This window comes from Toxorhynchites rutilus, chromosome 1 (assembly GCF_029784135.1).
Source record: "Toxorhynchites rutilus septentrionalis strain SRP chromosome 1, ASM2978413v1, whole genome shotgun sequence".
In the NCBI taxonomy this organism is placed as follows: Eukaryota; Metazoa; Arthropoda; class Insecta; order Diptera; family Culicidae; genus Toxorhynchites; species Toxorhynchites rutilus.
In genome coordinates this window covers 79,259,138-79,285,791 of record NC_073744.1, presented here as the reverse complement: position 1 = coordinate 79,285,791, position 26,654 = coordinate 79,259,138, and the positions used below count along the sequence as shown (strand labels likewise).

General features: G+C 40.0%; 1 protein-coding gene across 9 annotated transcripts in view; it reads right to left on the bottom strand.

Annotated features, from left to right (window-relative positions):
- The window catches only part of LOC129761802 (uncharacterized), a 652,040-nt gene that overhangs the window by 203,980 nt on the left and 421,406 nt on the right, over positions 1-26,654 (bottom strand). For all 9 annotated transcript variants that reach the window (XR_008740473.1, XM_055759580.1, XM_055759575.1 and 6 more), the window contains exon 3: positions 12,820-12,942. Coding sequence is in view for 8 of the 9 variants with exons in the window: in XM_055759580.1 (XP_055615555.1) it covers positions 12,820-12,942 (123 nt within the window). In the remaining variant the exon portion in view is untranslated. The remainder of the gene's footprint in view (positions 1-12,819; positions 12,943-26,654) is intronic.

The following is a 26,654-nucleotide window of genomic DNA, read 5'->3' as shown; positions in this document are numbered from 1 at the left end:
CACTTCCCCTACAGTGGAAAGATGAAAAATGGAAATCGACTCTCCTTTCAGTATTTCGTTTCGACTAGGTCTACTTCGGCATTCGCCGTCAATATGATTTGGATTGACTAGAAAACGAATTGACGAGCGTTTAGAGCGAGAATGACTGATGAACTATTCCAGTAAATTGTTATTCTAAATAACGTGACTGATGAATATAAATCTGCCTCTTCATTCAACCTCATCAATCCACACTTCTACTCCTCCTGAAACGAATCTCGTTATCCGAGCACACGATCTTATTTTTTACATGCATGTGAAGTGAAACGAAAAGTTGATTTCTGATGCAAAAAAGTAGTTAAACCATTAATGGATGGTTTATTGTTTACCCGCCGTGAAATCGAATCAACGGTCTTAGACAGTTATCAGGTATGCTATAAAGGACCTCGAGATAGTATTAGTAAATAGCATGCAGTTTGGGAAAAATTCTGAACAAACTTTCAGTTCAATTTGTCTCCGAGCTCAATTTTGTGAAAAAAAAACATACAGAAAAACGGGTTTATATCAACAAAATTCACAAATTTATCAGTGTTTCTGGACACAATGCAGCACGCTATTGTATATTTGTTAGTGATTTTCGCGTACAATACAAAAAAAACAAGCTCACCTGTAGTATATATCAAACCACGTTAAGCTCAAACATCGATACATGCATACGTGATACATGAGAGAAACGAATTATCACGTAACTCAGGGTACGTTTATGACAAGCTAACCTGGACTCGAAGTGTGTAACGACACGATTCACTTATACACTCTCAACTATAACATCTTAGCTTTGACGGAAAGCAGCGATCGCAAAGCAATTCATAATAAGTGTTTTTTTTTGTTGCGAATATTACGTGTTTTGCTACTTTTTATTTGAAAATACGTCAATAATAAGTGAGATATTTTTTCCCCTGTTGGGTGTGAACCCCTGCGTCCATTATTTTGAACTATTGTGGTATACCCCTTTTTTATACTTCACTTCAAGCTTATCTTCTACTTATTGATGAAGGAGTAGACTGAAAGCTATAGCGAGATAGGTGCCGATCAGGAATAATCTGTTTGATAAAATTTATAATCCTGATCGGCGACGCAGAACAAATTTCTTTGAGCTCCAGAATAGCTTTATAAAGGTGTTGAAGTCTGCGTCTAGTTAGAGCTCCGCAGTTACAGAGCAAATGTTCCGAGGTTTCGCTTTCGGCATTTCAAATGCGACAAAAGCGACTTCTATTATACTACGTTGTGTTTCTTTTCAGCTGTGGTGGGACAGCAACCGGGCGGCAATAATCAGCAGGGCAGAGTTTCACATGCACTACATTTTATTTTTTGGTGTTCCCTTTATGCGGGTCGAAAAACTAATAACTAGACCACTTCAAGCAGCCGGCCGGTTGGGTATGCTGGCTGGTCGGCTCGCGAAGTTAGAACTGAGAGAAAGGAGAACTGGGCTAAAGTGCGCCTGCTAGCACCAGCCCCATAGAGAAGGTCGCAAAAGGTTAATGCAGTGCAGCCAAAACCAACAGCGACAAATATCATCTTGTGCTAAACCTATGTTTTTAAGATGGCATTTACTCGGGCAGTGTCCTGTTACAAGACCTGTGAATGTGCTGAAGTCTTTCTTACTAAGGCTTAGCAGCTGTTGAGTAATTTCAATACTCGGAATAATAATTTTTTTCGCCTGTTTAAGTTTTGCAGCCATCCAATTGGCTGTCACTTCCCGGTCTTCCCATTTATTCAGCTACCTTTTCAACACACAGTCAGAAAATCCACAGAATGGTTCTGGACAAGTGAATGGTGAGTTTGAGTCGTTCCTGGCAAGTTCATCTGCTCGCTCGTTGCCCTTTATACCGCAATGGCCAGGAATCCAGTACAATTGTACCGAACTTATCTGACTTCATCGCCGTAAAAGGGAAATGCATTACCAGACGGTTTTTGAAGAGCATTCAAAAACATTTAGAGCTTTAAGTGCCGCTTGACTGTCTGAGAATCTGCAGATTTTAGCATGTCTATCCCCTTTATTCCACGCGGCGAGTGACGTAAGATTGCAAAGTTTACTACTTTATTCTGGAAGCCACTTTACTTTTTAGATCATATTTGACACTCGAGTCGATAAATGCAGTCACTTGAGCCATCTCACGTCATTCGCCGCGTAGAATAAGGGGGTATATTTTCTTTTGACGCAGACATTTAAACATTCTATTATTGCAGTTATTTCTGCCTGGAAAACTGTCAGCCAGTTTCCCATAGTCACAGAGATTTTTGTTCTGGGACCATACACTCCGGCACCTGTTCTGATTCCCATTTTCGACCCATCAGTGTAGAACATGATTGAACTATTACGAACGTTGGGGCCACCTTCATGCCATACTGAACGAGAATGTTCGATCACTCTGTATGTCATAATGTCATAACTAGTGCTAGGTTTCATCCAATCACTGTTCATCAAACTGGTCTTTTAGGGCGGCTGAACTGCGGAGGAATATATAAGGGGCTTAGAATGCAAGGGAAGGAATTCAATGGCCAGCAATGGTATAAAACCACTACGATATGGGTATTGGATGAAAGGGCTCCAACAGCAGAAGCCGAATATCGTATTTCGATGCCATTTTGGAAAATAGAAGGTGACCTCCGGTTCATTGAAAACGGATTTGGAAGGCCGAAAATGGAGTTAGTGAGTGGAGTTAGACAAAAAATCGTTAGAAACTAAGATAGTCTTAGCGCGAAATGGCGGTAGTAAAAGAGTATAGAAAGCGGAAATTGACCGTACCTTTCACGCCTATAGGTCACGAGTTCAATTCTCACTCCGACATTCTTCAAAAATGGAAGTGACGAACCAGCCAAAAAGTGTTGAAGGTCACTATAATACAGTATAAATAAAGAAAAAGGAACGGAACGCTCAACGCAATTCAACGAAAACTAATGTTGCATTTTCCGGATTCCTATTCCTTTTTTTTTTTTGGCGTAGGGCTACGTTTTTCATTAAGGGCGCCAAATCAGACAACAGGTCACGTTTTTATGAAATAAAGTTAATGTTAATAAATATTTTTGCCGCGAACGGATTTTAACGATTTACATACCAATAGAGTCGAAATGTTTCTAAGATTTGTGCGATATGCTATACATTACAATCCCATAGTCTGTATGTGGCTTAAATTGATGAAAATTGAAAGCATTCCCATTTCCCCATATTCTGTAATATTTAAGCCACCCTATGGCAATGAATACTAATCAAAAGTGGAAAAGGGAAACAAAAACCGAAAATCATACATGATTCCGCATGTGGATGTAATTTTAGCTGTTTCGATATTAAGCATGTTGAGTGGTTTAATATCACAATTGAATTCGCTGATGGTTATATTTCAGTTTGTGAGTTAACAGAGAAGCGATATTAGATATATACGGAAAAGTAAATTCATTTTTGAGTGCTAAATTTTACAGTTATTGAAATAATTGTACTGGTGGGGTAAAATGGACAGTTGCCAGTGAGAGTAAGATGGACTGTGAAAAGTCTGTTTAATCTATTTCTAATGAATGCCCTGCGTTTATAAATGGAAATCAAATCGCCAAATGTGGACTGTTTAGAAGCTGACTGGAACCAGAAACAAAACAGTTGAGGGTCTATCCGTTTATACTGCTGAAAAGCACGATATCACTTCTAGGTGGATTAATTCGATTTCTTCATCATTTAACGGACATTAATTGATATAAAGAAACAAATTGCGACATATGACCAATAAGTGTATTGTTCTCGAAAAGGCAAGAAAAAATCGTTGCTTCTCGAAATGATTCTACAAAACCACGCAAGCCAGTAGACTAAAGAGTTATTTATGAAATTTCGACATATTCGCAAATAATATCCGAAATGATGAACCAACAAATTGAAAAAAAAAATATTGCGTAGTTTTACGTCCTAAGCGGTCGTGCTCGGATACAACCCCTCGATTTTTTTTTCAATATGGAAATCAAACACGTTTTCAATAAGAATTCACTGCAAGCAATGAAAATCAACTTAGCGTTCGTGATAATCACCTGAAATTAATAACAGTAATAAAAGTGCTTGAATGCATGTTTTTTTAAAATTCGTTCATGCAGTTTTAGTTTCATACCAGACGAAGTTCACGCGTCTCATTTTGACAGATATGGTGTGGAGTTTCAATAGAAGGAAATTCATCCGACACTGGGAAAAAGCTAATTCCTTCAATCGTGAATAAATTTTGATAATTTGTGGCACTGCTCCTGCATCAGTAAATGATTTTATCGATGAGTCATTAACGAAAGAGAATGTCGATGAAGAGAATCGATCAATGTAGATAGATCCTTTTCAAGAGTTACGCGAGAATTCATTTTGGGGAGAGTCACTTCAATATGCAAAAAACACCATTTGGCGGGAAAGAATGAATTGAGATAGTCGAGTCGTAGAATGTGGTAGCAACTAAACGCCCGAATGACTGTTGAGTCATGTTGACGGAGAAACTACTGGAAGAAGCCAAAACTCATGCCCAATTGAATACGAAGGCAAATTTCTTCATAGTTCGCTGACTATCCTCAGTTGGATCGCTTTATCGAACCCTGATATAATCGAATCCGCTTTGCATATATAGGGTTGGGGAAAAAGAAATGTCGTATTTCTGATCGAAATTTGACGCTTTATTTAACATACTTAAAATTATCCAATTTAAGTCAAATATGCGCCGTTTTGTTCGCAAACTAGTTGCCATTTAGAAGGCAACTTCATTATCCCCCTTTATAAAACCTCCCTTCCTTATTTGTAAAAACTCAGACAACCAGTTTTCGCAAGCCTCTTCTGAGGCCAACTTAGTATCACCAAGAGTGTTTTGCATGGACCGGAAGAGATGATAGTCACTTGGAGCCAGGTCCGGACTATACGGTGGGTGCAATAGGACATCCCATCCAAGCTCCCGTAGCTTCTGGCGGGTCATCAAAGATGTGTGAGGCCGAGCGTTGTCCTGGTGAAAAACAACACCATTCCTATTGTTCATTTCTGGCAGCTTCAGGTCAATCGCCTACTTCAAACGGTCAAGCTGCTCACAGTAGAGAACCGAGTTGAGGGTCTGGCCATAGTTGAGCGGCTTATAGTGAATGATTCCCTTCCAATCCCACGAAACACACAGCAAAACCTTCCTGGCCGTCAATCCGGGCTTGGCGATGGTTTGGGCCAGCTCACCGCGCTTCGACCACGACTTTTTTCGCTTTAGGTTATCGTACGTGATCCACTTTTCATCACCAGTAACCATCTTCTTCAAAAATGGGTCGAGTTCGTTCCGTTTCAGCAGTGCATCGCAGGCGTTGATTCGGTCTAAAAGTTTTTTTTCGTCAACTCGTGTGGTACCCATACATCCAGCCTTTTTTTGAAATCCAATTTCTGCAAATGGTTCCAAACGGTTTTATGGTCTATACCCAGGTCCTGGCCAATCGAGCGAGTGCTCACATGTCGGTCTACTTGGATGATTTCAACGATTTTATCGGTTTCCACGACGATTGGCCTACCTTTACGGGGTGTATCTTCGACAGCCACTTCACCAGAACGAAATCGATCAAACCAACGTTGTGCTGTGCGAATCGTTACAGTATCCGGTCCATAAACTACACGAATTTTTTCGGCCGCCTTCGTTGCAGTTTTACCTCGCAGGTAGTAAAAACGTAAAATATGGCGAATTTCTGGCTTGGTGGACTCCATCTTTGACGCGCTATAACTTGAGACTGAAAAGGACAATCACAACACTGTCAAAAGGACACTTGTATCACAGATTATCGTCTTTAAATAGCCGTATAGTATGACCCGATGCGATAAGTACAACACAAGATATGTTTAAGTGTTGCCAAATAGTGACAATATACGACATTTTTTCCCCCAACCCAATATATTCAACCATTCCATGCCAAACCGATATAGTGGTTCTCAGATTTTCGTGAATTTGTTCTTCATCGCAAAATATAAGACAGTGACCATTTACATTTTAAGGTGGTCCGAAAAATCATTTTGTCTCTTTTTTTTTTTTTCCAAAAATGACATTTTTTTAAAATTCATAACTTTTGAACTACTGTACCGATTCAGATGATTGACATATCAGATTGAAGCCAATTAGATGGTCTTTTTTGAAAGAATACTACAGATGGAGAAAATTTATATTATGTTTCCGTTATTATTGATTGTTTTTGTTTTTTATAGTTAAATGACTTTAATTTGATATGTCGTTCATCTGAAACGGTTCAGGGGTTCAAAAATAATAGTTTTTTGAAAAAAATCAATTCTGGAAAAAATGAGAAATATCTGAAACCTGAGAACCATCATATCGGTTTGGCATGGAATGGCCGTATATTATCTTCGGTACATGGGTAAACAGAAAGGAAAGAACAAAAAGCAAGGATTAATCCTACCGAACATAAAAATTTAGTACGTTATCACAACAATTTCTGCTGTTAAGAAGCCTCCAAGTGTCAAAATACCGCCAAACAATATTGTCGTACAATCCGCGCGCTATCGGAAACTCCCCGTTTTCGCACCAACGCTTCTTCTTACAACGATAAGCTGATAAGTAACCGGTATCGTTTGCCAATTTTCGTTCCCGATTGTTGGTATCCAGAAATGATTGATTTTCACTAGTAGCATGGGGCGCGCTCGTGTTTCGACAGCATTAGCATGGAAAAGTATATGGGTGCTGGGGAAAGAAGCCATAAAACTCCGATCGAAGCCTTAATGATTTCCACGCCATAAAGCTGAAGGGATGAGAGCAAATCGCACCCACCGAAAGGGAGAAAGACCTCGTTAACGATACGACACGGGCGCAGGAATGGCTTTAGCCTGTGAGTGGTTCCTATTTGGCCTGAGATACTGAACAGCGAGTGATTGGAAATACTTACACTCTAGTATCTTCTAAATAGGCTATTTTAATTTCGGACTAATATTTGGTAACTCGACAAGAAATTTCCCCAACCTCCGACTTCATCCCTGGGATGCGCATCAATTCCCAATTCAACCATTCCATCCCGTCTCGTGAACTGCTCCGATGCACGACGGCGAGGGCGGCAAAATTCCACCGGGAGCTCGGCCGGATCAGGAAACAAGACGGAAGCCTCCTGCGGAAGACAGTTTCTGACATTATCGGCGTTGCGAGAAGTCACGTTGCTAATGAGCCAAGGCGTTTTCCGATAAGCGTGTCTCCGAGGGCGGGAAGGCGAAGCGTTTGATTTGTGCGGTGGAATAAAAATGATCCACGCCAAAGTGGGGAAGCTGGAGTGCGCAGTTTGGCGGATGACGACAGTGGCGTTTTATCTTCGTTGGTTCGGTATAAACATGTTGATAAGCGTGGAGGTTGATTTAGAAGCAGGCGGACGGGAATGAAATGATAAATACAGTTTATGGTTGTGATACTCGTTGAAATATAAGCTCTGCATAGGAAGCGTTCCGCTATGGAATCATTTCACTCTTGTGATTACGATTGCTTAAAGAGATACCCTTCTTGTTTTGTGGCACAAACGTTCCTCTCATCGTAGTATTACTTGCGTCGTTCTTATTAAATATTTAGATGAGATTTCTATGTCAAATGTCACGTCTGGATTGTATTAATAAAAATGTGTTGTGCTTCTGTAGCAATGGAAATAAACTAACAGAACTTAACTTCTGGTTATCTTCGCGGCGACCCGTCTCATGTCAAAATCATTGGTGAATCGAATGGCGAAACTCATACCAAAATCACTCAATTTCGATCAAAAACATCATCGCACTAACATTGCTAAGGATCTGTTGAACTCTATCCCCGACGATCCAAATTTTTCAAGAAGATCATACAGGGTGTCGATTCAAAACTCGAAAATAAAATATCTGGTAATCTCTGATTTTCCAGCAAATGTTCTGAAAAAATCTAGATGTAGACTAATAGTCGAATTTTCTACTAGCTCTGTAAACTCTGCCCAACTTCTACAAGACCACCTTGAATATATTTCGTTGTAACACAAACAGTTAGAATTTCAACAAAATATTTTCATAGATTGTTGAACACTTGGAATAAAGTATATATAACCTCAATTTCGTTCAAAGGAGTTGTTTGTATATTTTTGGGCATGTATATGATGATTTCCCGTGGCCGAGTGGTTAGCGTCATAACTAACATGCCGGGTTTTCGGGTTCGATTCCCGTTCTGGTCGGGGGAATTTTTCGTCAAAGAAATTTCCTCCGACTTGCACTGTGATCACGCGTATTCTAGAGCTTGCCATTCAGAATGCATTCAAGGCGTGTTATTTGGCATAGAAATCTCAACTAAGTACTAATAAAAAATGACGCAAGTAATACTACGCTGAGACGGCGAAGTTCCTCTAGGAACGTTAGTGCCATTGAAGAAGAAGAAGATGATGATTTCAGCTGTCCAGTTTCTATAAGACCATTTAAAAATTCATAAGTTTTATCAACTCATAGGTTAAAAACTCAAAACCATCGGCAGATTCACATGTCAATAGTGTGTACCCTTGCCATTTTGGTTAATAACCGGAATATTCGTGTTGGAATACTTATTACCAAATTCTGCAGAACGGATTTCTCGATTTTTCCCATGTCTCCGAAATTGTGGCCTTGATTTCATGACTGGTGATGTACTGCTTTCCCTCAGTGTAGATTCTGCGTACTAGGATCCCCCAAAGATTTTGAACAGTATTCAAGTCTGGAAAACGAGTCGGCCAGTCCAATATATCAGGTTTTTGGACCTTAACCCATTGCTTAGTTTCCTTCCCGGCTGGAAATGTGAATTTCTGCGACGATATTTTCGTAAAAACGGTAAGATAGAGGATTCCTGAACATGTATGTAATTCTTGCTATTCATTTTGAAGGGCGTGAAAGCTATTTTGAGTTTTTTGGTTGCACAGAATCCCGCCCAAATCATGCACGAGGGTTCAAAATTCCTGGTTTGAAAATACTGTTGAACCACCAGGACCATTCAAGTTGAACTTTTTTCGTCACTGAAGATAACCTAGAAAAGTTGGGAGTAAAAAAATGCCTCCATACATTGAAGAACTTTATCATCGCTAAAGCGTCCAGTACACTTGGATTTATCTTCCGCGTCACAAAGCGATTCAAGGACGTACACTGTATCAAGACTCTCTATTGCTCGTTGGTTCGCTCGATTCTAGAGTATGCTTGTGTGGTGTGGTCGCCGTACTACCAGAATAGTGTTCATCGAATTGAGTCGATCCAGCGGAAATTCATCCGATGGAATGACCCAATAAATCTTCCTAGCTACGAGGATCGATGCAAACTAATAGGGATTAACTCATCAGTTTCACGGAGAAACGTTGCCAAGGCCCTATTTACTTCGGACTTAATTACCGCTAGCATCGACTGTCCTGAGCTTCTCTGGTTAATCAACTTTAATGTTAATCATCGTAACTTGCGTTCTCGTCATTTTCTCTACATCTCCTCAACACGAACAAATTACGGATACCATGAACCTGTGACTAGTATGTGCCGTTTGTTTAACCGTTGTAGCTCCTGTTTTGACTGTCATCTTTCACGTTCGTCCCTCAAAAAATTGTATGTTATTGCTCTTACATAATTTTAAATTTCTTATGTATTAGTTTTAGTAGGCTTAGTGAAAAATAGTTTTAGTTTTAGTTTTTTATATCATACATTAGGGCATGTGTAGCCTGTTGTATTTGTGAACTTTCCGTTATGGCATACAGCGCGGACTCGATTATATACAGTTTCGGATTCATTTTCACTGTATATAAAATCGATTAGAAAAAAAAATTTAATCGTTTTTTTATGCATATGTTTTTTGAATATGAAAGAAGAATTTAATTTTTGATTCATCTCCTAAAAGACATAAAATACTTTTCTCATATAAAAAATCTGAATTCATTCTGGAGGTGGTAGAGGATAATATTTAATGAAAAAATCCTTGTACGCATATGTTCGAATTTCAACAATGACATAGTTATAGAACCTTTTTTTACGGACTCTGTTGCCTCAAACTGGCTCTATATAAACAAGTACGCTACAGAAGACGATTATGTTGCTTTCATTCAAAAGATGAGAAAATTTAGTACAGGATATAGTGGAACATCTAAATTAGTGGACATCCAACTTCTATCTTTCTTAATTTCGCTGCAATTTATAAACAATTCCTGGAGAGAATTCAAGCAAAATCTTCAAAAATCGCGACTTTCACACCACTGTATTTATAATAGCCACTTGAATATCACTTCAACGTTGAAAGGTTAAATTTTTTCTTAAATTATGAAAAAAAATATTTTTTTTACAACTGTATATAATCGAATCCAAAATTTTTTATAATCGAATCATATATAATCGAGTCCGACCTGTATTATGCTACACTCCACAAAAATTATGGGAACGGAGCGCGAAGTCGAAATTTTTAAGTGATTTTAGAAACGCTATAATTTTGCGAAAAACCGATCGATTCACAATACACGATCGGTCATTGATATGAAATTTAACAAAGCAACCAACATTAAAGTTCCAAATTTAAATTTTATTTGCTAGAATTAATCGTATCACTCACCCTACTTGCAATACAAAAGTGCCCCCGATTTGCATATATTTGCAATGCCGATTTCCCCCAGGCAGCTTGGTTTTGATGTCTCTGTTAGGGACCCGCCGCAATTTCGACCAATCAGAAGTTGGTTTTTCCGTTAGGGTAGGGGTTGAGATTTTTCAATTGTTCGATAGTTAGTTTCATGACATATATTATTTTCTTCAATATGAAAAATTTCATCAATCCATCATCGAATGACTGAGCAATAAGCGTTTGAAATTGGACAATTTTCACGATATACTCAATTTTCGATTTTCAATTTGTATTCCAATATGTTCCCGAGAGACGTAATCCTACGTCAAAAAAACAAATTTTTTGGAAAAGTGGCGATTCATTTCTCAACATAGTCTCCTTTTAGCTCGATATACTTGACCCAGCGATGGTCCAACTTCTTCAATCCATCTGAAAAAAAAAAACGTTTTTTCGAGGTCTGCATAGAAGGCGTGGCAGCGTCATCGCTTCTCATTCGACTCAAATTTCTGCCTGTGAGCGACTTTTTCAAGTTTGGAAACAAAAAAAAAGTCGCACGGGGCCAAATCAGGAGAATACGGTGGATGGTGTAGCAGTTCGTAGTGCAATTCGACCAATTTGGCCGTGGCGACGACGGAATTTCCATTTTTCCATTTTTCTAAAATCCGCGGACACGCCCGCTTCCACACACGGTCAAAACAAAACTACGAGTCCGATTCGGCTGAAATGTTGACAGTAGTCGTTTACGAGAATGTACTACACGAAAAGTAATCCCTCTTGCGATACTGTCACCATCGGGCAATGAGACTGAGTACTTATCGGACCGCCCTCGTAAATAAAACTATTCTCCTTCACTGCCGAAGGTTTGTCAGAACGAGCGCACGATCCACGAATCCACGGCTCGTTTTTGAACCGCAGCTCTTTTTGGACCGAGGCTCAGAAAAGAGCTGCGGTTCATTTGTGAAGAACCGTGGATCGTACGCTCGTTCTTACGAACCGGCTCGAGAGCGTTCCACCATCTCTAATAAGAGTTATAAAAGAGAACGGGCGTTGAATAATAGTGTAATGAATCACCGCTCGAAAAAAAAATCAGACGAATTCTCTCGGTGACCTCCTCAGGTTATTTACAGATGACCTTCTGTCGCTGCGATTGGAGTTATATAAAGAGTATGCGCGATAAAAACGGAATAACACATTCTCTTCTCATTTGTCTACATATAATTTCTTCTGCCTGATGTGACATATGATGGATTTGGATTGATGGATGGATTTTCATTTCGTCGAAAGGTCGATAGTTCGCGTTCACAGAGTCACATTACTTACCGCAGTGAATCCTGATTCTTACCTCTCCCCTCTAACACACATCTTTCCCATGATAATCGCTAAAGAACCACGCTATAGAGGCGACCCTTCTGGCCTTCGGGCGGCGAACATCATACTAACATTCCTTCCCTTCCCATGGTGACTGGAGGACGTGGCCGGCGTCTTTATTGACTATTTAAAGCTCAAATCACCGAAATTTGCACAATGAGAATTATTTTCTGCTCCCAAGCGTCATTCGGTGTGTTATTTGTGCAATTTCGCTGGTTCAGGTCAATCACGGAGAGCATTTACGAAGTATACTGTCTATCCAAGCACAACGTCAACAACGCGATCGTGTCTTAGGCATGACCCTCGATATTTTTTTAGACTGTATAAAGCTACAGTTTCCGCAACGTCTCGCCGGTCCAACTGCGAAGATCGGAGGTTGAAGATCGCATGTTGATATAATAGGATCAAATGTGAAGTGTAGGCATAGCGACCAGAGCTCGGTAAGGTTACATTCAACTGAGGATCGTCAGGAGGCTGTGGAGCCATCGGTCTTCGCATTTAATTGGAAATGTGTTTTTGCTTCTTCCAGCAGTCCTAATGACAGAGAACACCTTGAATCTGAAATAATTCGGTGCTTTCGTTGCTTTCTGCTATACGATGATACGTGTTAATTTCAGTTTTCACCGTCAAACGAACTTCAAGGCATATTGAAATTATTTGCTTCAACTAGGATTGAATTTTTTATGTTCTAAGAAAATTCCCCGTATAATTCCATTATTTGCTTAAACAAATTTCATTGTCTTTACATTCCATCTGAAACATCAGTTTATCGGGGAATAAATATCTGGACCTATAAAATCAACGATATGAAAACGCTCAATGACGAGGGCACTATACTCGAGCGCCCAACATGTGTGTATGGTGATGGGTAATAATGTGAACCATCTCTTACCTGGTACCGGTCCACACACTCGTGGAATTATCTCCAGAATGGCGGAACAGGATGGATCCTCGAAGCACAGTTGTCTCGCTAATATACAATTTAATATAGCTATTGCAGTCTTAATATTCGATCCTGAAACGAGAAGAAAAAAACAAGCGAGAAACTTAGCATTAATGTTGCCTTCGCTGTTGCTAATATCGTTGTTGCTGTCGGTACCTTAATTTATGTGAATGGAGCTGCTATTAAAAGTTTTGATTCAGTTTAGCGTACACACACACACATACACACACACAGGGAGAGAACAGAATAGCGCGAATGACTAAGGGGGGAAACACACTTTGCGGAATGACAACTCATTTTCGCAGCCTTTTGCGGATGAAACAAAACCCCCGGGAGCGAAGATCGCGAAGGCCCCGAGATGGAAGGTTAATAAAAGCTACAACTTCTGCTATTATTAAAAATAAATCAAAACACCGAGTGGTTGGATCAAAGTGGGGCGTGGGGGTGGATCTAGAGTTGTTTTATATTTCGACGTTGAAATGTTTCACTCGAAAAGATGAAAAGCGTCGGATACAACCAAAACGACTTTATGAAATTTTAATTAGATTCCGTCAACACCCCCGCTGGCGAAGGGATCGGGATCCACGGTGTGGGAAAAGTCACTCCACCACAGTCGGTTCATTCCGAGCGAATGTTGACACTGCAAGTTGCAACAGATTGAAGAGCTCTTGGCAAGCCAACGAGAAGCGTTTTGAAGTGGAGTAGAGAGTCAATTAGCGGCGACTCTGCGGTGCCACATTTACGCGCTGTAAGTCGAACCAAAAATGGAAATAGAGACACAAATTCATTCTTAGTTTCGCCCGAACTATGCTGTTTTTTTATTAGTTCAACCTTCAACTGGACACGCGATTTCTGTGCTAGTCCTTGAAGGGCTGCCACGCAAAGCCACACGGACCGCGTGGAGTCCCAACATGTTCGTGTTACGGAAAAAGCGGATGCAAAACTACGACACGTAATGTGTCCATAGTTCGGCGGAATAAGAAAGGTAATTAAATCACTAGCAGTCGTTATTTTTGCTCGTTTTACCTGTTTCAAAAATGGTCTCCGAGACCATAATATAGCGTACACACGAGCCATTTATCAGTATTCGCGAGAACGGAAAGAAAGATCTGACCAGGTCTCCCGAGTGTAGTTATGACGGAATCGGTCCGTGGGTACAAGCGCGCTCTTTCCCAGATTTAATTGTGAGCCACACAGCGTGATGGAGTGAGACGCTTTTCGATCGGCTCGCGATAAAGTCGAGCGCAAAAATGAGGTGGTTATAAATGACTGACCAGCGCCTCACGCTGCCAGTCGCAAGTCATGGGGCGGTAGATATGGGACGGGCGATATGGTCGTTCATGGGGACGCCACGAAATGCTAAACAGTGGGGGGAAATGCTGGTGACTAATGGTGGTTGACAGCATTCCGGGAATGTAACACAATTAACCGCGTACAAAATGGAGCGATGGCTCTTCTGCGAATCATTAGCAACGCACAAACAACGCCGCAAGAATGTTTGGCTTCGAAGAATACCGTGGGAACCGGGAGAAATTTGCGCTAATCCCAGTGGCGTCTCGGCGAGAGGTTGTTTGTTCGTCTAGATGACATGGCAAAGTTACATTCGTTGCATTGTAATACGCTTCGAAACGTGTTTTGGTGTTATTTTTTTTGTTGCTTCTGTACGGAACAACCAATTGTGCGTCTCAAAAGAGCGAGTTCTGTTTTGGATATAGAAAAAATATTATATCAACATGAGTGGGGTCATGTTAAACAATTGAACAATTGATTCCAAGCATCGGGAGAAAACATATAACACTATCTCAATTATATATCTATATATTAGGATGGGGAAAAAGTTATCCATTAGTTTTGGGTGAAATTCAAAACTATTTTTAAGATGCACCGTTCTGTTGTAAAATTTGTTACCATTCTTCAGGCATCATAATGCTCCTATGACAGAAGTCTTGGTCCTTATTAGCGAAAAACTCTAGCAATAGATTTTTACAATCTTCTTCTGATTCCAATTTCTTATCACTTTGGAAAATTTACAATGCAAGAAAAAGGTGGTAATCGCTTGGCGCCAGGTCCGGACTACAAGGTGGATGCATTAAAACATCCCAATCAAGCTCTCGGAATCGTTTGACCTTGTGTTGTCCTGATGGAACACAACGCCTCTTCTGTTGGTCAATTCTGGACGTTTCTGTTGAATAGCTAGCTCCAAACGGTCCATTTCTTGACAGTAGAAATATAAATTCAGTGTATTGCACTAAAAAAGATGAAAAAAGAATAGAAAATAATTTTGAAAAAATTTCAAAAAAAATTTCAAAAAATTAAAAGAAAAAAATTTCAATTACACGTATTTTATTGCTGTAGTATCGACGCCATAAACACCATTCACAATTCCAGCCACCTGGCTCGCATTTTCGCCTTTATAAAAGAAATAGTGTAAAATGTACCGAATTTTCTCTTTGTTCAACTCCATTGTTAACACCCTGTAACTCACAACTGAATGGAAAACAGCAGAAGATTTTTTAGTGTGAAATGTCACCTTTATAACGAGCCTAAACATTCTAAAAGTTTCAACTGCATGATCGATATTACACCAGTTATGATCACTAAAGCCAGCTACTGGATATTTTCTTCCCCAACCTAATATAGGGTAAATGATCTTGGTTGGTCCGTAGGTGTTGTATTGGTATTTTTACGCAACTAGTAAATGCAAATCATTTTTTCTTCATGAAAATCACAGATAATCGATACGAGTTTTGGTTTGTTGAAAAGCCCCAAGTATTTAGTTGCTAATACTACCATAGGGCGTTTAAATTTTTCAAATTTTTATGTTTTTTAAAGGTTTTCCTCGAAAAAAAATTATGATCATGGTTAGTCCAAAATATGATCATGGTTTGTCCGGTTTTAGAAATCACCGTTTTGGATTAAAAAATAATCGAATTTTCAAATAGATGTTGCATTTATCATTGTTTGAGTGTACTGTTATCATATTGATCCATTCAATAAATTAGGCTTTTTCCAGAATATTTTCTTTTCTTGGACATTTTAAAAAGGATTCATCTCAACACACTCAACATAGATAAACTTTATTTCTGCTATGCGCAAATGACACAATAAACAAACAGCAGCGCGCCAAGCGGTTGCCATAGAAATCATGTGGACAAAACTACATTAGTGAATTGGACAACTCATGATCAAAAAAAAAAAAACAGCCGTTCCATGCCAAACCGATGAAGTGGTTCTCAGATTTCCGTCAAAAATGATAATTTTGTTTTTTGTCGCAGAACATTAGACCCGTATTTTTTAATTTTTTTTATTTTGGTGCCTTTTATTTAACCTTTTTTGAAAATTCATAACTTTTGAGCCATTTGACCGATTCAGATGATCCATATATCAAATTGAAGCCAATGATCTTCTGTGAAAAAATATTACATTTGTGAAAATTTTGCATTTTTATTTTAGTAATTATTGATTGTGTTGGTTTTTTATTGTTTTTCTCGGTTTAAGATTGAGGGTGCTTTATATTTTTATATTTTTTCCTGAAAGCTGAGGTTTTTTACATTATGTGTCCAAAAATTAAATATGTGTCTTTTTTAGCTTTTGAGTTATGATTTTTCAAATATAACTTGTTTTCAATCTTCGTTCAATATTCCTATGCAACTGGACTAGATCTATGCAACTAGAATACAATTTCATCGCGAGTGTATTTTTTTTAAACGAATAGCTCATTGGCTTCAATTTTATATGTCGATTATCCGAATCGGTCCAGTAGTTATAATTTTTTGAAAAAGTCATTTTTAAAAGGAAAGGCAAAAAATGATTTTTGGGACCATCGGTTGACTTTTAAAAATCATAACTTTAAAACAACAAAAATCACATCTCTGATTTTGGATATATCATAAAACACCTCAGCTTTCGAGAAAAAAAAATGAAGCCCTCTAGCTCAAAACCCTGGAAACACCATTTTAGGGTGGTTCGAAAAATCAATGATTTCCACTTTTTTCCAAAAATAACTTTTTTTTTTAATTCTTAACTTTTGAACCATTTAACCTTTTTAGATGATCGATAAATCAAATTGAAGCCAGTGAGCAAACCTTTTAATAACAAAATATTGAACCAGCAACAAAAATTGACTTTGTTTTTGTAATTATTGATTGTAGTCGTTTTTTGTTGTTATTGAGGCTTTGGACTGGAGGGCGCTATATATAATTATGCAGTGGTTGACGAAATGTTATTACACTTCTGCTTCTTTGAGAACATCTGTTAATCGGTGATTTAAAGAATTTGAAATGGGCCATACGAGCACAGCACATGCACCTCGCTCTGAGAGGCCAAAAGAGGTAAACTAAGTGCATCGACTCGTTTAGAGCGATCGTAAAGTAAAGTTACGCGAGTTAGCTGAGGCCGTAGGCATTTCTAAATAATGAGTGGGATACATTTTGCTCGACATTTTGGGCATTAAAAAGCTATGCCCGCGTTTGCTGACCGTCGACCAAAAAGAGCGGCGCGTTGATTATTCAACAGCAGGTTTATCATCGGCGAATGGACTTCGTTCTATGTTTTGTGACGATGGAACAAACGTGGATCCATAACTACACACCTGAGTCCAATAAACAGTTTGCAGAGTGACACTGAGGCATATTTCGAAGGCTTAGACGTTTCGTACTACAGAAAGGGAATCGAAATGTTAGAAACTCGCTATACCAAGTATATTTCCCTCGAAGGAAACTATGTTGAGGAACAAATACAGCTTTGCCCAAAAAAACGATTGTTTTCATTAAAAATCCCGGGACTTTTCAGTCTTTCAGTAGTATTCGTTGAAAAGATGTGCTGAGTATATGTTGTTTGATTGAAAGGCTGGAGAAGACTTATAAGCATGGGCATATTGACAAATTCACCGGGTAATGGATGACAATAGATTTTAAATTGAAACGGTTAAAGATTTGAATCCAAGGGCTTCGAATCATAGCGAACAAACCTCGAATTGACGAGTAACAAGAAAAAATGAAAATCAGAAACTAACATGTAAGAAATCTTTCTCAATTGGCTTGACACATTTTCTGTTAGTTCCGTTAGTTTTGTGCGAGGGGAGGATGTGGAATCCTGATCGAAGTGTTTACACAGTATTGCGTAAGTTACACCTATTGTGTCGAACGAGAGCGAAGCTATAAAACAGCAAACCTCATTTCGATAACACTGTTGAGTAAGAGTTGAAGAATTAAGCTGGAAGTGGTATGATATCACACTTATCAGGATCCAACATTTTCGAAAACAAAACATGGAAATCATCCCCTTAGAAGCTTCGCCTCGAGCAGGACTACTTAAACGTCCTCCTCTCTCCTGCTACAACGTCACAACAAGTCACAACGAACGCATTCACCGCCAAACATGACTCGTCCATATTGCTCTTAATGCTCGTGAATTCTTTTCTAGTTGAAGCAGATGGTTGTTCTAATTGGCGTGGCGAATGAAAACAAATCTGCCTCTCAATTCAACCTGAATTCACTCCACCACTGCTACTCCACCCCGACATGGACCTCGTTACCCGCGTACCCAATTTGCAAATGAGAGAGAGAGAAACGAATTCAGTCTGAGAGGGGGTTCATTTCAAGATGCCGTGAAATTCATTTGACGGTTAAAAATCCTGGGAACCCTGCCGTATAGTCAACTCGCTTGTTTTATCGTGCTCTCTTATTTTTCGTTGTTTTTCATCAAAAACCCGCCTGGATTCATCAATCCGCACCCGATCATCCGCTTCAGCCGCCAGAAAAGCCTACAATAGTTTGTCGCAACCAATCTGTCAGGTAGGATAAGTGAATTTAACAAATTCCGAGCTGGCTTGAGAGTGGTCCGAGATAAATAAGCCACCGCCATTTGCCCGTCACCGCCACTATTACACCTCCCGCCTCGCCGCTCTCCACCTGTGCGCTGTTTGCCACTCTATTGCTGTGCATAAACACCGAGATTTTCCATCAAGATCATTCCGCTGTCGATTGCATAAACATTAGTTTTTGTGTATGTATGCTGCAAACCGGAGCCAATAAACAAAAGTTGGTTCCGCTGGTCTTCTCATTCTGCGCCGAAATCCGAACATCCACCCGTCATACAACAATCCCTTCATATTGCTGCCCAGCTTCATCACACAATTTGGCCATCGATTTCACAATCAAAAAGTAAACAAATTGTCGTCAACCTGTGTATGTGTAAACAGGGAACACTGGGAAACGGAACAAAACGCACTCTAGTTGTGATTCTGAGAAGTAAGCGAAGCGGAAAAAGCACATTGGTCCCTGCAGCAGTGCTTCCAGTTCTGTTTCTGCTGTTTGTTCTTCAATAATAGTACTGCGATCTCAACGTTGGTTGATCTAACATAATGGAAATTTGTCACAGTTGCGCGTTAGCCATGACCAACCAAGAGGTTGTCTGCAAAGGTTTCTGTAAAGCGAATTTCCATTTTAATTGTGCAAAAATATCGGAGGCGCTTTACAAGGAAGTTGATAATCAGCCCGGATTATTCTGGATGTGCAAAGGATGTCGTGACGTCATGGCGAACGCTCGTTCTAGAAACGCCATGGTATCGATCAATGCTGCTGCTAAGGAGGTAAAAGACGTGTACCAGAACCTTGTTGATGATCTGAAGACGGATATCAAGGAGAGTTTGATTGCAGAACTCAAGCAAGAGATCCAAGGTGGCTTCAATAAGCTGACCCCTGCTGTCTCGTCGCCTTTACCTCGTCATTTCAACTTTAATTTTGGTAATCGATCAACGCCGAAAAGAGGTCGTGATGAGGACCTATTGCCGTCACAAGAACAACCAACGAAAATCTTCCACGGTACCGGTCAGTCCGTAAACAATACGCTTTTGAGATCAGGATCGAGAGCTGATGACAAATTTTGGGTGTATCTCTCCAAAATATCTCCAGATGTCAAGGAAGCAGATGTCCAACAACTAGTTAAGGAGCGCTTATCGACGGATGATGTTATTGCTAAGCCGCTAGTTCCAAAGGGTCGGCCATTGTCAACTTTGACCTTCGTCTCTTTCAAGATAGGCGTCAGTCAAGATCTGAAGGCCAAAGCTATGGACCCTTCTACGTGGCCCAGAGAAATCGAGTTCAGGGAATTCCTAGAGTATGGTACAAATGTACAACATTTTTGGAAGCCCCCGCAAGTCATCGACACGGGAACATCAGCAACGAACCAATCACAGCAACTCCCCATCCAGGGAGGGAGTCAGTCAACCACATCCCCCAACCAAGTTCTTCAACGCCTGATCTTGAACAACGTTGTCATCCAATACCTTCATCTAACGCAAATAATACACAGCTGACTGTCTACTATCAGAATGTTCGCGGATTAAGGACTAAGACCAATGACATGTTTCTATCACTTCTCGCCTGTGACTTTGATGCAGTGGTACTTACAGAAACGTGGCTTCATTCTGGAATATCAAGTGCTGAATTATCAAGTAACTACGTAGTGTATCGCTGTGATCGTAATTCACTCAGCAGTCACTTGTCCCGTGGCGGTGGTGTCTTGATTGCAGTGAAATTTGAGCTTAACTGTAGTTCGGTGCATCTAGTAGACTGTGAGAGTTTGGAGCAAACAGCCGTGCGCATCATTCTACCCCGGTTCTCATTGTTCATCTGTAGCATCTACATCCGCCCGAACAGTCATGTGGATACCTACGCCCGTCACGTTGAATCCATCCATCAAATTCAACAAATGGCCAACCCTGATGATGTGATCGTAATCCTCGGTGACTATAATCTCCCGAATCTAGTGTGGACCTTCGACGATGATTTCAATTCATTTTTACCTCTTAACGCATCTACGGAGCAGGAACTAGCATTAGTAGAACCAACACTGTCGTCTGGGTTATATCAAATTAACGACCTACTGAACGCCAACGGTAAGCTTCTTGACTTGACATTTGTTAACAACCCTGACCGTGTAAGTCTTGTCGACTACCCATCGGCGCTCCTCAAAGTGGACGATCACCATAAGCCGCTGGCTTTAATTGTTAACTTTTGTTCCCGAATGGAAGATGACTCTTCTTCTCGCTCTGAGCTTGATTTTTCTCGCTGTGACTATCATACTGTAAATAACAAAATTGCTTCTCTGGATTGGGACCGCATACTTGACCATACATCAGTTGACAATGCCGTATCTACATTCTATGAACAATTGAACGAAATTATTAGAGAAACAGTTCCGTTGAAGGCCCAGCGTTCTAGGAATTTTAATCAACCCTGGTGGACTCCACAGCTTCGAAATCTCCGCAATAGGCTGCGAAAAGCGAGAAAACGATGTCTTCACGACAAAACTCCAATACGCAGAAGAGAACTACACGAGGCCGAAGAAAAATACAAGAACTTGCAGCTTGAAAGCTTCCGCAAGTACATAAATGCTCTTCAAAGCACATTCAAACAAAATCCAACTTCTTTCTGGAGTTTCGTACGGAACCGGAAGAACTTGACGCGGATACCGGACAAAATCGTTTATCAATCCAGCAACTCCGACTCACCACTTTCTTCTGCCAATCTCTTTGCCGAATTTTTCCAAAACATGTATGAAAGCAATTCATCTCAACCAACCCGCCAGTATATTGACAGTCTGCCATCTTACAATCTCCGTTTCCCAGTACTTGTGTTTGATGAAGATGTGGTGCATAAAGCACTCAGTTCAGTAGATGCAACAAAAGGACCCGGTCCGGATCTTATTCCCCCGGTCTTCTTCAAGAACTGTGCAGCGATGCTCGCCAGACCAGTTTCTATGGTTTACAACCAATCTCTGCGCGAGGGTATTTTTCCCGAGACTTGGAAGCTCGCATCGATAACTCCAGTCCAAAGGCAGCTTTCACGATGTCGAAAACTATCGCCCGATATCGATTTAAAACTGCCTAGCAAAAAAGTGCTCGAGAGTCTAGTTCATGGTGCACTATGTCCGATTGTACAGCCTGTGATTTCAGAGTTCCAACACGGCTTCGTTAAAAAACGCGCAACCACCACGAACCTTATGGCATACACTCACATGCTAATCAACAAAATCGAGAAGCGGCAACAAGTTGATGCTGTTTACGTCGATTTCCCCAAAGCTTTTGACAAAGTACCCCACGACCTTGCTATTCTGAAAATGGATCGACTTGGTTTACCATCCTGGATCATAAACCTGCTAACCTCATACTTATCATCCCGCAAAGCTTTTGTCAAGGTCCACGGTACTAGATCCAACGAATTTACGATTCCATCTGGTGTGCCACAAGGAAGCATTCTTGGTCCTCTGATTTTTGTATTATTCGTTAACGATCTGTGCGAAAGGTTATGTTCGGAGAAAATTTTATATGCGGATGATTTGAAAATTTACCGAGTAATACATTCAAATTTAGACTGCTGCATACTGCAAGCTGACATTGAGCGATTAACGGTTTGGTGCCAGGAAAATGGAATGCATATAAACGCTGAAAAATGCAAGGCCATCACATTTACGCGCTCTCGCTCCCCTATTGTACACGGATACATGTTGAATCTCTCGCCACTGCAGAGAGTCAATAGAATCAAAGATCTGGGAGTTCTTCTTGACAGCAAGCTGCGTTTCCATGAGCACGTCTCGGTCACAATTTCAAGAGCAAATGCGATGGTTGGATTTTTGAGACGCAACACAGCTCATTTCGATGACGTCTACGCTCTGAAGTCGTTGTACTGTGCTTTTGTTCGCAGCGTCTTGGAATACGCAGTACAAGTATGGGCCCCATATCACGCTGTACATATCCAGCGCATCGAACGTGTTCAGAAACGCTTCGTAAGGTATGCTCTACGTGGCCTGCCCTGGAATGATACAACCAACCTACCACCCTATGAACAGCGCTGTGCACTTATTGGAATGCAAACCCTGGAAAGCCGACGATTGAGCGCTACAGCCCGAGATGCCAGGTTTAAAGACACGTTTTCATTTTGAAGACATTTAACTTACTGCGAAGACATTTGATTTTGTGAAGACATTTTGAAGATATTATGAAGTAGGCATTTCAGTATGATAGTGTAAGTAAGTTTTTCGGAGATATTTGTTTCATTAAATTGGCCAAATATTTTTTTTGTCTTAGTGTCGTCCGCTCACATTTTATCAGTGTCAATTGGTTACTTTTGTCCTTAGTAATCAATCGAGACTTTTGTCTCGGTGTCATTCACTCGCTTGTTTTTCACACCACTTCACATTCGAAGGTTTTCGGATTACGTACCGTTTCACAATAATTAGCCAAAACTTAAAGCTGAAATAAACAAATTGAGTTATTTATAGAAAAATTGACAAATAAGAGTTATCCATTATATTTTTTGCCATTTAAATTTATCTAGTCCACCCTCATAGAACATTTATTACTTCATTTCTAAACTCATAAAATTTAGTTCGTTTTCGCGCAAAATATATGTTTTTCACATTTTTTGAAACAAATAAGTTTAATAAATGTTCTATATACAACAATTATTATAAACCTTGAATAATCTATCAAGCATCGTTCAAAATTAAGTTATGAATTTTAGTTTCTTCAATATGACAGACATGACAGTGAAGACATTTTTTCGTACCATGTGAAAACATCTCAAAAAATTCCTCTGGCATCCATGATTGAAACTCAACGAACGCAGAAATTGAAATGTCAACAGCAATTCAACGAAAAGGTTGCCGACACATATCGCGCGCGACTCGACATGCTAGGATGAATCGAAAAAGTTGGTCCAACCTATGTTGCTAGTTGCCTAGTGTGTATGCTCCCATTTGATTACACATGCTCTCAACTTTTTTGCGACATTCGTTAAGTTGGTGTCCAACCTAGGTTGTCTAGTGTGTAGATGGCCTTATGCTGACCGAGAAACTGCTGGAAGAAAAAAAAAAACATTTCCAATTGAATGTGCAGGCCGGCTCCACATGGCAACAATGCGGGGGTGCTTACAAGTGACCATCATGATTAGCTGGTCCTGACACCAGTTGAAATCAACGGTATTCCCGGTATGCAATGGGTTCCAAAGTTACAAAAACGTTTCCAACCTACGTAACCTGAACGATCTCCAATTGCGGAATGTGATGTGAAATTGGCATGGTCTTTGGTGGTAAATCATTTACTCTATCCAGAGTAGTTCTCTGTACGGCGTTACCCTGAATTGATTTCTGGTCAAACTAAATCTCTGCCAAGGCCGCACGAACTTGTGGTTCAACTTGGATCGTATCTTGACTCGCTAAGGCTACTTGCTATTCCTGATAGTAGCTTCCAGCACTACTCGTGGGTCAGCCAATGGGAGGATTTGCCTCATTTATGTCATGTTTAGCAGACTTACAACCAGTTGAGGTAAAGCTGATAGCAGATAAGGTACCTCACTCGCCTTCAGTGATTCAATCTAAACGCATGGCTCAATTAATGAGAGAATTTTACTTAACTGCGTCATGTCCAGCGGATCTGAAGCTTCTTAAAATGATGCTAGTAGTTGAACAGGTACTTGACTTGTCGCCAATTTTTGTACTAAAAACGATTCTGTTTCTGTTTTCGATAGTTCCTCTTTACGTTGGTTTGTTCGCAGGATCTATTTGTCCATTGATTTTTACAAAGTACGAGAAACAACAGTCTACCGTGCCAGCGAGTTTTCACAAATCAATTGTTCATTGGTTGGCCGCTTGAATGCAAACATATAAACTAAAGTAGCGAAATGAAACTTTTTTCCGATGAAATAAATTAATAATAGTTAGCGGTAGCCTTGGAGATCCTCCGGCGAGGATTATGTTGCATTAACTGCAAACGGAAAGCACTAATCTAACTTCCATTAAAACATAATTAAAACTTCTCGCCCAACAACGACCGGATGGACGCAGTGGTCTCGTATACAACTCGTTTAAATAGGAAACTCGAACAAATTATAATAATTGGTTCACCTTGCAGTTCGTCCTTAGCCGAGACGATAGAAAATGCGATAAAATTGTGCTCCTGCAATATTTTGGATCTTTTAATTTTTTTTCAAATTTCGAAAACTTTCAAAAATTCTCTGATAATTACCTTTCAATTCATGAAAATTTTCGAGACCAGAGTTCCCCACCAGAGTGCACATATTTGATTGTAATTACAAGCAAGGGGAAACTTTTCCCGTCTCCCCCAAACTGTTCACTTTTCTATGTTCACTTTCTTTCGCATCTCATGTTTCGGGTCGCGCATAATTGCTCTCGTCTTCTGGGATAATTTCCTTCGGCGTATACTTGGGATCTCCGTGTTCGGTTCGGCGAAATTAGATGAAAAGCTTTTGCATGTCAGGTGTCGAGTTCGGTGCTGCTAAATGGTGAAAATGCTTAGTCTTCCCTCTCTCTCGTCCCGGGAGGTTCGATTTTTGCCTAGGGATAAGACACAGCATTCTCTCATGGCGGATGGTGATAACAAAGCTGGGAATTGGTTAAAGTTGGCTCACGGCTGAAATGGGGTTGAGTGGAGTTGATGAAGGCGAACCTGCAGATCTGAATAGCCTTTACAACATTGGGGGAGGGTGTACACTTTTACAGGTTTGTTGTTTCTAGTGGTGGGATTATGTCGTATATTGTACGGTTTGACTATAAAATGATTACGAATCCGGCATCGGCGAACTCTGTGGGTTTCCAAAGAAAGAGAGCTCATAATTGATTTGTGAATATTTTATCACAGATAATTGGAGCGAGAAGCACTCTGTTATTTACGGAATGTAACTAATCCACCTGGCGAATGCTCAATAATACGAAATCAAGGAATCAAAATGTCCAACTTCATGGCGCTCTGACGTCTCACCCGTATCGCTTTCGCCGGCGTTGAAGCGTTATATCTCCTCTCGCGCTTTATTCTTCGATTGGGTAAGGTATTGCTTCTAGAATGTAAACTAGTGGGAATCACATCGGTACGCGACGTCGATATCTGTCGCAGCAACTGTACCGACTCGTGGAAGTGGGAACAATATTTATTCATACGTCGTTGGCATGACCGTCACCGGATGTGGAATCACGTTTTCCAGCATCAGCAGTACCTGGCGAGACGTGGTAGAGGATATTTAAATGGTCGTAAACGACAGAATCGTGCAATGAGCAAACGATGGCTTAGCTGCCATTTGTTCGTCCCCAAAAAAGGTGAACAACGAACTGTACAAGGCCATTGGTATATATTGTTTACTCGATGTGATTTTGCAAAATTTGAGCAGCTGTTCTTTCATGTATATGCGAATTGCTTCTTCATGAGTATCATATTTTGAAAGATTTGGTCCCACGTATCGATCGTTCAAAGTTCAAGGAATTGTTTAAAGCTGTCGCAACTACCTATATACACTTAAAATACGTACTAAACATTTACATTCTTCCACGAGAAAATTCATAGTGATAAGACTCTGATGATAACCTCCCCAAAAACACCCTTTTAAGATTTTTCAAATTTATTTTTATTAAATTTACAGAGTTTAATAATGGTAAGGTCTTATTTTCTCTACAATGATATACCAAAAACGATAAGTTATTCAAAAAGCTTCCCAAGATTAATCTTTGTACATTCCGATAATCGAAAGAACATAATTATCGGGTTTCCCGGAAAGCTCGTGCCAGCACTAATGATGAACAAATCGAGACGCTGAAAGTAACGAGGATAATCTTCGGTACATGGCACGTGAATTTGCAGATTCATTGCAGATATCTAAAACTGAAGGTTTACTAAGTTTTTGGACAGTTCAATATTATACACTCTTCGTCGTTGTCGGTAATGACTTCTCTGTATTTCGATTAAAGATGCTAATTTTACTTCTGGTTCTAGT